This window comes from Ovis canadensis, chromosome 1 (genome assembly GCF_042477335.2).
Source record: "Ovis canadensis isolate MfBH-ARS-UI-01 breed Bighorn chromosome 1, ARS-UI_OviCan_v2, whole genome shotgun sequence".
NCBI classification, from domain to species: Eukaryota; Metazoa; Chordata; class Mammalia; order Artiodactyla; family Bovidae; genus Ovis; species Ovis canadensis.
The window spans coordinates 71,819,897-71,833,705 of record NC_091245.1 but is presented as its reverse complement, the minus strand read 5'-3'; the positions used below and the strand labels follow the sequence as shown (position 1 = coordinate 71,833,705).

General features: G+C 45.9%; 1 protein-coding gene across 4 annotated transcripts in view; it reads left to right on the top strand.

The window, feature by feature from the left end:
• The window catches only part of ABCA4 (ATP binding cassette subfamily A member 4), a 149,354-nt gene that overhangs the window by 95,550 nt on the left and 39,995 nt on the right, over positions 1–13,809 (top strand). For all 4 annotated transcript variants that reach the window (XM_069598218.1, XM_069598207.1, XM_069598229.1 and 1 more), the window contains 8 exons: positions 726–865; positions 1,334–1,471; positions 2,423–2,616; positions 3,688–3,772; positions 7,176–7,381; positions 7,748–7,796; positions 12,335–12,594; positions 13,263–13,387. In XM_069598218.1, the coding sequence (XP_069454319.1) occupies positions 726–865; positions 1,334–1,471; positions 2,423–2,616; positions 3,688–3,772; positions 7,176–7,381; positions 7,748–7,796; positions 12,335–12,594; positions 13,263–13,387 (1,197 nt within the window). The remainder of the gene's footprint in view (positions 1–725; positions 866–1,333; positions 1,472–2,422; positions 2,617–3,687; positions 3,773–7,175; positions 7,382–7,747; positions 7,797–12,334; positions 12,595–13,262; positions 13,388–13,809) is intronic.

The window sequence follows — 13,809 nt, the reverse complement described above, 5'->3', positions numbered from 1 at the left end:
TCCTGCTCAGGAGACTGGCACTGCCTTCTCTCTGCCAGGGTGGCTGGTCCTGGGGCCCCTTGCTCAGAACTTGGCCAGAAGTTGCTCTCAGGGACCGCAAGGGGACCCACAGAGGGGACCATGGCTCCTGTTTTCCTCTTCAGCCAGGCATTAAAAACACTTTTGAGGAAGTTTTTCAGTTGCTTTTTTCCCAAACTTTTCTTATATAAAAAATTATATACAGTCACTGAATAAAGGAAGGAGGGATCACAGGAAGGAAGGCAATATAAATTGAAACTAAAAATCACCTGTAACTTCACCATCCATAGGAAACCACTGTTAACACTTTGATATATAATTTTTCAAAGCTTTCTCTTATGCATGTGTAGCTATACATATATTTGAAATTATAAAAGAGAATAAAACTCTGCTTACCATTTAGTAACCTGCTATTTTAATGCTTTTTTAAACCTAAGATATCACGAAAATTTTTTCATGCTGTTATGTATTCTTCTATAAAATGATTTTTAATGTATACATACTATTCCGTTGTATAATGTGCTATTTAAGCTGTCAGATATTTTGGTAGGATCAGTATTTTGTCTCATTTCTCTGTTATGAACAACAACATGATGAGCGTCATGATTGCTAAATCTCTGTGCTCATCTTTAATTATCTCTATAAGGTAAATTGTTACAAGTGGAAACGCTGAGCGCATTGTGTTTCTCACTGCCCCATCCCCATAGCCTCACCGTGGCTGAACACATCCTGTTCTACGCGCAGCTAAAAGGGAGGTCCTGGGACGAGGCCCAGCTGGAGATGGAAGCCATGCTGGAGGACACAGGCCTCCACCACAAGAGGAACGAAGAGGCTCAGGATCTATCAGGTGCTTGGTATTGGAAAAAGGGCTTCAGATGGTCAATCCATGGGTTCCCAGTTCACAGAGCCTTGTATATATGTATGTGTGTGTGTATTCTTAGACTTGTAACAGGAGAGCTCGTAAGGGTTGGAACAATCTATAAAGTTATTCTGAGCATCTAAGAGAAACCCACCTCTGGATTATTTTCTACATAGAACACTATCCTGCAGCAGCCTGGGCTCTATGTGCTCTGAGGTTTCTGTGTTTGAACTAAAAATGTGAGAACAGTCTTCACATGGTCTGATCCTGGGAGGCAGGGATTTTCTGTTGTGCACTATAAGGCCTGAACCACTTAGGGTTCCAAACACTGTGGACATCTAAGGAGGCAGCTTGAAGCTGCTGCTGGATCTAAGGTACCTTCCTTATGTGGCCAGCCCTGGGCCGTTCCTTCACATCGTCCACAGCTCCCGTGACCCCACCACCTTGTCTCTCTAGGTGGCGTGCAGAGGAAGCTGTCCGTGGCCATTGCCTTCGTGGGAGATGCCAAGGTGGTGGTTCTGGATGAGCCCACCTCTGGGGTGGACCCCTACTCACGTCGCTCAATCTGGGACCTGCTCCTGAAGTATCGCTCAGGTAATGGCCACTGCACATCACCTGTGCTCTTGCTGAGGCTGAATGTGTGCAATCCACTCTCTCACACCTGGCATCTTGCAGCTCAGTGTAGTAACAGCCACGACTACCCTCAGATGTGGCACTATCACTGGCTTGGGGAGTCTAAGTTCCAAGTGAAGCCTCCTGAGGTTTTTTTACCCAAATATAAGCAGGGAATTACTGATGAAGCAGCCTACTTCCCAAAATGCTCTAGAAAGTTCTCTCAACCCAAAACCCTTCTGCCTGGAACAATGGGAGCAGCTGTAAGTAAAATTCCCCCTTGACAAAGGGACCCAAATTATCTACAAAAACCAGGTGTGAGGGTGACGAGCCTATATTCAGTGTTGTGGATGGAAGTATCTCAATGGGACGGTCCCTCCTCTGTCATGGCACCTGAAACCAGATGCACAGACCCAAACAAGACAGCAAGCAGAGCCATCATAAAAGTGACAGCGTGATTTAATCCTGTGGTGTATTTGTGTTCCTGGAATCCTCATTACCATTTTATTTTAAAGACATCTCTAGTATGAAAGAATGTAAGTGTGAGTGTGTGTGTGTGTGTGTGTGTGTGTGTGTGTGTTCTTTGCAGAGATGATAAATGTAGCACTTAATGACCCAGAGAATATACTACAGAACTCAATAGATACTGACTGACAGTAATAAATACGTCCCATACGTGGTGGTTTATTTGCATCAGGCCCTATGCTAAGGAAGAAATACTCTATAAAATAGTGCTTTACAATATGTAGGATGCTATAAAATGGTACCTATTGGTATTTTTTATTCTAATATTCTAGACTGTATTGCAGAATACTTGTTTTTTTATTTATTAACTCCCAGTTTTGCAACCCATGGAATATGGAGTTTGCTATACACCTTCTCCCATCCATGCCCAGGCCTGCCTGGTAATTCCTCTGACCCCTGCCTCTGCAGGCAGAACCATCATCATGTCCACTCACCACATGGACGAGGCCGACATCCTCGGGGACCGCATCGCCATCATATCCCAGGGACGGCTCTACTGCTCTGGAACCCCACTGTTCCTGAAGAACTGCTTTGGCACAGGCTTCTACTTAACCTTGGTGCGCAAGATGAAGACTATTCAGAGCCAAGGAAGAGGCTGCGAGGTTTGTGTCTGTCCAGGGGAAAAGCCTGTCCTGGGTGAGAAGGAACGTCATTCCAGACACTTCTACCCAAATCAGACTCCAGTCAGCAGAACTGACCTCTTTGTTTCTGGAACCATTTGTAGATTTTGATAAGAGAACATTCTGAACTCTCCTACAGAAATGCTTTAACCAACTAGCTTAAAAGACCTGAAATTATTACAGGCCAGAATCCTAAACTACACATGTGGTTTCATGCAACATGGAGGGAATGACTTATTCTGCAAAGTTACACTGTTTAAAGGACAGTAGTTATTCAAGCTTCCTTTTTTCATTCAAACATTTATGTTAGCTAATTAAACTCTAATTTCATTGGCAAATGAAAGCCGAGAAAAAGCTTCCCTAGTAACTATAACCTAGAAATGTTGATATGAATAAAATGCCAACTAGCAGAGACCACCTCAGCGTGTCAAGAATCCCAGGTCCAAGTGTGGGCTTCAAGGTGAACAGACTGTCGCCTTAAGCAAATTCCTTAATTCCTCATTGTTGTTGGGTTTTTTCCACATAGAAAGTGCAGCTGATAATTGCCACTCTGCTTCCCGGGGATGTGGTGAAGATAAATGAGATAAAGTATGATAAATGTGCTTTGGGCTGCTAAAAAGGCACTGCTCACCTTCCAGTTGTCCTGTCATGCTTGTTTTTATTGTATTATAGTATTATTTATGCCTTCAGCCCTGTAGTTTAGGTGTCTGGCTGCTTCTGGGTTTTCCAGTCCTGGGTAGATTTCCACAGCCCACTGTGCATCCCCGAAGAGGGAGAAGCAGAAAGTCTCGCGTGGGCTGACCTACAGCTGTCACATAAGTGATGACAAGCCAAAGGAATCCTTCAATGTTCTCTCGGTGCCTGATTCACACACTCTCAGAACGAAATCAGCCAGCCACACCCTGAAATGTTCAGATGAAGTAATAGATTAAAACAGTGAAGAAAAATGTGTTGACCACACTTGGTGCGAGACACAAAGCATGGCGGTGACTGCAGTGGGCATCTGGGACGTCAGGGGGCGCTGTAGGAATGACTGCCGTCCATCTGTTGTAGGGGACCTGCAGCTGTGCGTCTAAGGGCTTCTCCGTCAGATGTCCAGCCTGTGCTGAGCCGATGACTCCAGAACAAGTCTTGGACGGTAAGGACTCAAGCAGGCTGTACCTTGGTCCTGGTCTGGCAATCATCTCTGGGTCTTGCTGGTGTGTCCAGCTGTCGAGCATTTCAATGGGAGCAAAGAGAACTCTCTGTGTGCTTCTCAAGCTCACGGTCATGCAGTTGCTCATCTTCTTCTTTTGAGTTTTTGTCTCCTCCTCCATTCCCAAAGAAAGTTGAAGTCTTGGGCTTACAGGCCCTCTCCCTTTAATGAGGAACCCAGTCTTTGTTTACTCCTAGCCCTTGCCCATACTAAGCCTGCATTTCTGGGGTCCCCCTCCCTGGATCCAAGCCACTTTCCCCAGTATCAGGAGAGGAGGTCTTCCAAAGGTGCCAGCTGGAGCCCTATGAGCCTCGGCGATGCACAGCCCTCACAGTGAACTTCTCCAGAGAGTCAGGTTGCATGGTGTAGATGCCAAACCTGTGGGTTAATGCATAGCCCTGTTACACTCCCAGATTTTCTCTCAGGTTCCTAATTTTGAGTGATTCTCCCTTGGATTAGATACAGTGTGTTAAACCTTGTAAGGGGCACCTCCAAAGCAACTTAGCAGCAGCAGCAGCAGCAGCCACCTCCAGAAAGATGCAAAACAGAGACTCGCACTGTGGAAGCATTTCTGATACAGGACCTGACTTCCTGGCCCCAGAGTGCTTGTCAACAGCTCTTTCTATTCTCCAAGCTCTTTCTAGTCTCTGCTAATGCCTGCCTCTCATCCTTTCCTGTTTGGGGGTGGTGGGGAGGGGCCTGGGCGGGAGAGAAGGGAGGGGGAGGGGTTGTCCTCACAATTGGAATACCATATTTCCCATATTCCTAAGTAGGAACAAAACTAAAACCATGTTCTGATCCAAGTTAATGAAGGGGAAAGTATTTGCGTATTAAAGAAAAGACAAAGTTTCCTAAGCACAAATATTTTTCTAACTAAAATCTGAAACAAGAAAACAAGGCAGTATTTATGCACTATGCTTAAAAGCTGAGGGGAAATGCCCAGGGTTGCATCATATTTACTGTCTCACCCTCCCTGGCACTGACAGAACCTGTGATGAACACGAACATATCGTCTTAGAACATTTCTGTGTCTTTTTCCTAGTCTGCCTTGCTGTAGGCCCCTCCCTGCTTTCCAGATAATTTTTTTGAAATGAATATGTTTAATTACTGGGGCTTTCCAGGTGGCGCTAGTGGTAAAGAACGTGCCTGCCAAAGCAGGAAACATAAGAGGCATGGCTTGGATCCCTCGATTGGGAAGATCCCCTGGAGGAGGGCATGGCAACCCACTCAACTATTCTTGCCTGGAGAATCTCATGGACAGAGGAGCCTGGCAGGCTATAGTCCATGGGGTTGCAAAGAGTCAAACACAACTGAAGTGAAACACACACACACACACCAAAGTCAATATGCAAACAGAGCCTGCTGGGTGGGGTAAATTTTTTAACTATTACTTTATTTCTAAATAAAGGTTTATTTTCTTTGAATAGAAGAGGGATGATGTGAATAGTGGGAAGCACAGTAAGTTGTTGTGCCCCAAATAAGAGAAGGAAGATAATTTCAGTTCCCATTAGCTCCTTGAGAGGCTTTCCACTCATACAGACTCGCAAACCACACGCACTGGCAGACCCCCTTGCCAGATGCTGAAAGCCCTGCCGCCCTGAAGGACCACTTCTGGAAAGGCTGACACACACATCTAAGACACAATTCCTGGGAATCCAGCAGCTTCAGGTTCGATTTCCTTCCTTAGAGAACAATGAACGTGACCCCGGAGAGCAGCTAGGGCAGAGCTGCTTCCTCCCACGAGGAGCCCTCTAGCCCCTGCATGAAGTCATCTGGAACTGTAGACAATTGAGTCTCATTTGCATGTTTGACATAAAGCAAGCCTTCTAGTCCGGCTAGGCAGAAGGATTTGGATTGAAAGCCACGAAATCTCTCCGCATGAGTCATTTCTGAAACAAAGAAAAAAGAGAACTCACTGGGTGATCCTGACTCCGAGAGTGTTACTCACAAAACACACAAGACCTAGGCTCTGGGCGCCCAGAATCCCTTCCCCTTTGACCTGCTTCTCAGAACAGTATTCTAGGGAACTATCTGTTTAAATGCATGCTAATTAGATTTTTAACAAGTTTTTTTATTTGTTTAATTTGGGGCCATCCCCTGCAGCATGTGTGATATTACTCCCTGACCAGGATTCAGACCTGTGCCCCCTGTGTTAGAAGGCAGAGTCTTAACTACTGGACTGCTGGGGAAATCTCTAGATTTTTAATTTTAAAGTAACATATGCTCATGCATAAAATTCAATTCTGATTGCATGAGTATATCAGGTAAATACCTGATACTGGATGCTTCCCTTTACCCCATGCTGTGCTTTCTGCACTCCATCCCCTGGTCCTTCTTCACAGTGTCTCAATTTCCTTCTGCATTTCCCGTGAGCTGGGACTTTTTGTTTATTTGAGGAGGCAGATGCAACTCTGAGGGAAGTGGCGCAGTCCTCCAAAACGTTGGGCCAGGCCTGGGGGTGTGATGTAGGAAGTGGGGTTCTCATCTGGCTTGGTCACCAGGCCCAGGTCTACTTCTCGGTCAAGTCCCATATACCTTGGGGCTTCCCAGGTGGCATTAGTGGTAAAGAATCTGCCTGCCAACACGGGAGACATAAAAGAAATGAGTTCAATCCCTGAAGCAGGAGGATCCCCTGGAAGAGGGCATGGCAACCCACTCTTGTATGTTTGCCTAGAGAATCCCATGGACAGAGGAGCCTGGCGGGCTACAGTCCATAGGGTCGCAAAGAGTTGGACACGACTGAAGCAACTTGACACACACACACACACACGCCAGACCAGAAAAATGCAAGCAATTTTGACTCAGGTTTGTGGTGATTAAGGATGAGCAATATTGATGACAAGAGCTTTCTTACTTGAGATGATGTTCATGATAAGAAGAGCAGCTATCAGTCATCTATGGGCCAGACACAACATTCTCAGTGGTTTCTGCAGATTAACTCATCCAAGCCTCACATGTAACAATAATATGGGTACCACTATTTTTCTCTTATACAGATGAAGAAACTATGGTTTCACCTGCCTGATGTTCCATAGCTAGTAAAGAACAGAACATTTAATCAAACAAAGGAGAAACCTGGCACAGGAATGTTATGTGAGCGCCCCAATGTTACACAGATAATTTGGGGAGAGTTGGCTTCCATCTCCATCTCCCTTTCAGTGCCTGTCACAGGGTCAACTAAGTTAAAAACAGACATGATGGAGCAATATTCCTCCACAAGAATCACTACTGATAAAGGAGATGGGCCTTCCTCAAACGCAAAACAGAAGAAAGTAGAGGACCTGGGTAAGCTCCCTGTCTTCCAGCTTCTGGAAAACAGTTGATGTCAGCCTTTTTCTTGTCTTAGGGGATGTGAATGAACTGACGGATATGGTTCGCCACCACGTTCCAGAGGCAAAGCTGGTAGAATGCATCGGTCAAGAACTCATCTTCCTTCTTCCAAATAAGAATTTCAAGCAGAGAGCATATGCTAGCCTTTTCAGAGAGCTGGAGGAGACGCTGGCTGACCTGGGACTCAGCAGTTTTGGAATTTCTGACACTCCCCTGGAAGAGGTGAGGCAGAGACTCCTGCTGGTTTCTGTCAGGCACCAGAGAGGAAGTTCCTTGCCAAAGTCTAATACAAAAGCCTAGAAGGGAAATTTCGTGAAAGCAAAAAGCCATAATTCCTTGCCCAAGCATAGCAGCTGTCTTCACTTTGGCTTGCTTCCTCCTGCCTTCATCCGTACTCACACATATTTCACATAGCTGTGGTCACCATGTGCACACACTTCTGTATTTACAGAAGAATATGTTCTTAGATAAAGAGTCATAATGTATTCCCTTCCCATTATGAAGCAATACCCAACAGAACTGAGCTTGGGTTAGATTTTTTGGAAACTGGGAATGCCTAAACCAAATTCTCTTTTTCCTTCTGGACAGATTTTCCTGAAGGTCACAGAGGATTTGGATTCAGGACATCTGTTTGCTGGTATGGTGCCCCCCAAGTGTGCAGTTTGTCCCCTCACTAAACCCTCATGCTCTATCTCGAAAACCTAAGGAAAAACTCATGAAACAACAAAGTGGACAAACACTCCTGCATCCTATTTATCTGACCCCCAAATGACAGGCCTTTTGAGTTCTTGGTTGTATGACACAGGAAAGGCAAGTGGAATTGGGTCCAGGTGGGAAGATGCTAGATGAATCGGGAGTCTTAAGAAGGTCAGGCTGGGAGCTCTGCCACCCTCAAGCTCCTCACCCCACTTCCTGGTCTCCTGTTCCTTCCACATCACCACCCTCATCTTCTCCTCTTCTCTCTACCAGGCCTCTGATCCACTCCTGCCGGCATGAGTGACAGCTCACAGAGTTCTTAGAGATAATACAATCCAGATGCCAGCTAGGACACCCTGGCCTCTTTGAGATGGAGATAAAATGGTTCTGAGCCCTCATTTACTGCCCTAAGGAATTTTGAAACTGTGGGGACCATAAAGGTTGTGGGTTCTGGGGGTTTCTCTTCTATATGTGTGAGCCTGGACACCAGTTATCCCCTTCCACAATTTCTACCAAATCTCAGAGCCACAAAAAGCACTCATGACTTAAGTGGTCTTTACTGTGGAGGATGGAGAATGGGAGTATGGATGTGCAGGAGGACTCACCTGCCACAACACAGGCCACTTCTGATAGAAAAACAGGCATCCACCCACTCCGATAGAATCCTCTCCCTGGCTTCTCCCTTCTTGTTCCATTTCCCTCTCGCTGGTCATGGAAAGAGCTCTGAAGGAATTCACCTTTGCTGACGTGGGCACCTGCCGCTGGTCACCTCTTTCTACCCGGTGTGACTACTGCAGCCTTCTCCTGTGCAAAGACTGTTTCCTCTCTGTTTTCTGGTGCCTGCTCTTAAGTCATGGTTTCCACCTTGCTTTGTAAGTGAGCCCGGCTCTGTCTAGAACTATCAGTGGTCCAATATATCAGCCCAGATGTGTGCCATGATCCAGGTAGGCTGTGTGGTTGCCAGAAGAGGTGGCCCTCCGGGCAGGGCGGGGAGTAAAGAGCAGTGCCCTGGAGGGAGTGAGAGCAGCCCACCACAGGGCCCAGGTCTTCTTTCCAGCTCTTTAGACACAGCAATTAAGTTCCCTCAACTCACCCAAGGGCAAAAACTTCCATTAACCAAGACCAGAATGAAAACATGATAATTTATATTAGAAACTATGATGAACTCAAGAATTGGGGCCTTTAATCTGCACAGAGTGCTTCTGCTTAATAATTAGTCCTCTTAGAAGAATAAATAAATTCGGAGAAGGCAATGGCACCCCACTCCAGTACTCTTGCCTGGAAAGTCCCACGGACAGAGGAGCCTGGTGGGCTGCAGTCCATGGGGTCACGAAGAGTCAGACACGACTGAGCGACTTCCCTTTGACTTTTCACTTTCATGTACTGGAGAAGGAAATGGCAACCCACTCCAGTGTTCTTGCCCGGTGAATCCCAGGGACGGGGGAGCCTGGTGGGCTGCTGTCTATGGGGTTGCACAGAGTCGGACACGACTGAAGTGACTTAGCAGAAGCAGCAGCAAAAGAATAAATTATACATCAGAAGAGTGATCATTCTGGATCTATTAATAGAATAGGATGTTCCAAAGAGACAGTCAAGGGTAGGAGTTGAGTGTAGCCTCTACAATGAAGCAGGCCAAACACCAAACCTGAATTCTATAATTTGTTGATTGAGTGGCTTTGGGTAGATGCATATGTGCTAAGTTGCTTCAGTCACGTCCGACTCTTTGCCCGCCAGGCTCCTCTGTCCATGGGATTCTCCAGGCAAGAATACTAGAGTAGGTTGACATGCCGTCCTCCAGGGTACCTTCCCAACCTAGGTAGGGATCTAAGCCGCATCTCTTATGTCTCCTACATTGGCAGATGGGTTCTTTTCCACTAGTGCCACCTGGGAAGCCCCCTTGGGTAGATACTTAGCCCCTTTTTTTGTTTCTGAACACTCTTAAGATTTCATTCCCTTAATAACTTCCATGGATAACATATAGCTGTGTTAATTAAATTTATTATGTCATACATTATATCCCTAGGGCTTATTAATATTTAGTTTCTTTGTACCTCAGTTTCCTCGTATGCCAAAGGGGGTGATAATAGTATCCACCTTTGAAGGTTGTTGTTCACTCACTCAGTCACGTCTAACTCTTTGTGGCCCCATGGACTGCAGCACCCCAGGCTTCCCTGTCCTTCACCATCTCCCGGAGCTTGCTCAAACTCATGTCCATTGAGTCAGTGATGCCATCCAACCATCTCATCCTCTGTCAACCCCTTCTCCTCCTGCCTTCAATCTTGCCCAGCATCGGGGTCTTTTCTAATGAGCCAGCTCTTCACATCAGGTGGCCAAAGTATTGGAGCTTCAGCTTCAGCATCAGTCCTTCCAATGAATATTCAGGACTGATTTCCTTTAGGATGGACTGGTTTGATCTCCTTGCAGTCCAAGGGAACTCTCAAGAGTCTTCTCCAACACTACTGTTCAAAAGCATCAATTCTTCAGCACTCGGCCTTCTTTATGGCCCAACTCTCACATCCATACATGACTACTGGAAAAACCATAGCTTTGACTAAATGGACCTTCATCAGCAAAGTGATGTCTCTGCTTTTTAATACACTGTCTAGCTTTGTCATAGCTAGGTTATTGAGAGAATTAAATGAGTTAAAGCATGCTAAGTCTTAACACAGTGTGCAATTCTGGTAATGATTCAGCAATACCCTCATCTCAGCACTTACAAATATCTCTTACCTCAAACTTAGCCATAACTTATACTTTACAAAAAACTAAATATCCATTGTTTTATTTGATTGTTGCTATAGCCTTATGAGGCTGGTAGGGCAGGGATTGACCCCATCTGGGGAAAAGAAAGTAAAAGTGTTAGTCACTCAGTTGTGTCCATCTCTTTGCAACTCCGTGGACTGTGGCCAACCAGATTCCTCTGTCCGTGGGATTTTCCAGGCAAGAACATCTGGCTAAACAGCTCTTATAAATTGGATGACTTGCCTTAAAGTCATATAGGCTTCTCAGTCTTATTCCTTGGTCTCAGTTCTCAAATCTAGGGCCCTCGATTACACACTCCTATTTTTCAGATTGTCTCCCATTTTTCAGATTGCTAATTGCATTTTTCTGAAAGGGCTCTGTTTTTGAGGCCAGTGTTTTTCTGGTCTTGTCTTCAGAGTCTGAAGGAGCTGTGGCTGTCTATGGAGCTGCACGGCACCTAGAGACTCCAGGCCATTTCTGAAGGATGTCTCATTGCCAGTGGCCTCTAGAGGGTAGCAGAGAGCCAGGGACAAACCGGCCTGAAGCCCTCGACTCTGATCTGAACAGGGGCCTACAGCCTGGATGGGGTGTCAGGGAGAGTGCAGCTCAGAGGACAGGCATGAAGACAGGCAGCAGAAATCCTGCCAGAGGGAGGGCCAGCCACAGCAAAGGCGTCAAAGCCGAGTCCAGATCAGAAGGGAGGCAGAACTGGGGCGCTGGTGCTGAGTAGTCAGTGAGCCTGCAGATGGTCACCCTCCAAGTAGTGAGCCTGGCACACTGCAGGTGCCTGTGGAAATTAGCTGAAAGAATGACTCAGCTGACCCAGCTCCCTCTGCAGTTGTTCTTGTCCTGGAGGACGTTAGGAGAGAGACGTGGGGGCCAGCCAGCCATCCTCTAAGCTCTCTAGGTCCAACACCACATTCTGCAAGAACATTTTAATTGGCAATGATACACTCTAGCTTCAAAATAGCTGATGACTTGCAATGGTTTATAAAGCACATTCACATGTGTTAGCTCATTTAATCTTCATAATAACCCTTTTGTTTTTTTCATTTTACAGATGAGAAAACTCAGACAGATTGAGTCATTAAGATAAATTTGCGCATCTCGTTAGTAGAGTCAGAATTCATACCCAGGTCTCCTAACTCCTAGTTTATTGGTCTTTCTGCTTTCTACTTCTCGGTGACCTCTAAAAATATAGAAAGAACCAAGCTGACTTTTTCTTTTCATGTACACAGGTTATACATGAATATATTTTGCTGTTAAATTCAAATAATACAAAAAAGGCTAACCCTTCCCACTTCATCCCCTGCCCCGTCCAGCTCTGCCCCTGAAGTGATCTTTTAACAATTAACAGGTATTCTTTCAGAATTTTGCACATGGGTACACACTGTGAGTGTATGTGTATACATAAAACATGTTTCTTTCCATGTGACACATGTGCTAACATAAATATGATCTTATTACACGTATTGTTCTGCAACTTTATTGTTTTTATTTTTTGCTTATGTGTTTTGAACCTCTCTGTCTTGTCCTCTTTATGTAGAGATTTTTAAAGCATTTTCAGGCAATTCTGTCTAAAATGATTTATATCAGAAAGTAGAATTTAAAAATTTTTCTTAACGTTTCTGACAGATATTTTGTTTCTAACTTAGATGAAGGGAAAACTAACACAGTAAGAAAAAAATTGACCTAGTGAATGTTTTTCTAAGTTACTCATTCCATCTTCCAAACCAGGAGGCCCTCAGCAGAAAAGAGAAAACATCAACCTTCGACACTCCTGTTTGGGTCCTAGCGAGAAGGCCAGACAGACTCCCCAGGGCTCCAGCAGCCACCCTGGGGAGCCAGCTGCTCACCCGGAGGGCCAGCCTCCACCGGAGCAGGAGGGACACAGCCGACTGAACTCAGGAGCGCGGCTTGTTGTCCAGCACGTGCACGCTCTGCTGGTGAAGAGGTTCCAGCACACCATCCGCAGCCACAAGGACTTCCTGGCGCAGGTATTACTGCAGTCTTTGGCTGTGCCTGTTTGCTGGTGGCCTCCCTGGCCTCCCCATCCTCTCCCAGGCCTTCTTGTGCATGTGGGGTCAGACATGGCCACGGGTACCATCTTTGGCTTCTGTCAGCTTTGTTTTCTCCTTGCCAACCTCTGCTTCTTCTTGGTAACATGAAGCTTCTTTGTAAGTATTCTAGTACACTCAGCAGAGAAAATAGCATAATAATGAAAATATTAATATTGGTTTTATTTTTACAGGGGAAGGTAAAATCATGTTTTTATTCATTTTTTGCAGACCCTACGTCATTGTCTGCTTTTTCTCTTTAGATTTTTTGTTCAGAAGCAGAAACTCTGGTTTACCTCTGGCTGAGCACTGGCCTACTTTAGGGTTCAATACTGGCCTGCTTTAACTACCCTTCAAAGGGTGGAATGTTCTCTGTTCTCCTTTACAACTTGCCTTTGCACATCCTCCCATCATGTTAATCTCTATTAGGGGCTAGTTATGAGGCTGCCAGATAAATGTTTAAAAGATGTGTGTGTGTGTATGTGTGTGATACCATAGCCTAAGTTACCATGTTTATTTTCCCACAGATTGTGCTGTGTGTGTGTGTGTGTGTGTGTGTGTGTGTGTGTGATACCATAGCCTAAGTTACCATGTTTATTTTCCCACAGATTGTGCTCCCGGCCACTTTTGTGTTTTTGGCTCTAATGCTTTCCCTCATCATCCCTCCTTTTGGTGAATATCCTGCTCTGACCCTTCACCCCTGGATGTATGGACAGCAGTACACCTTCTTCAGGTGTGTAGACCCATCCCAAAGGTCATCATTCACCTCCTTGGGTTGTGGGGCCCTTGGGTCCCCTGCTGCTTGGTAGGGCCCTGCCCTTCCCACTCTGGGACAGTCACCAGTGTGATAGGGATCCTCAGGCTGCCCTCGGAAAGAAAGATAATTTGCCACCTGGGAAAGGTGACCTCCACATGGACAGCCAAGACTGCCAGGAGTAAGGAAAGAGAAGGCAGATGGTGGGTGAGTGGGTTTAAGTTCCCTTGTTTTGAATTGCAGACACGATGTGGCATCAGACCACTGAGTGTGTTCAGGCAGCCTACCTACGCCCTTCTCAGGAGACCCAGAGCCCCACCAAGGCAGCGTGCTGTGCCCTGTGTACATGCCTGGCACACAGTGCCCATTCAATAGACATTTGTTGAGTTCCACGTTGGTGG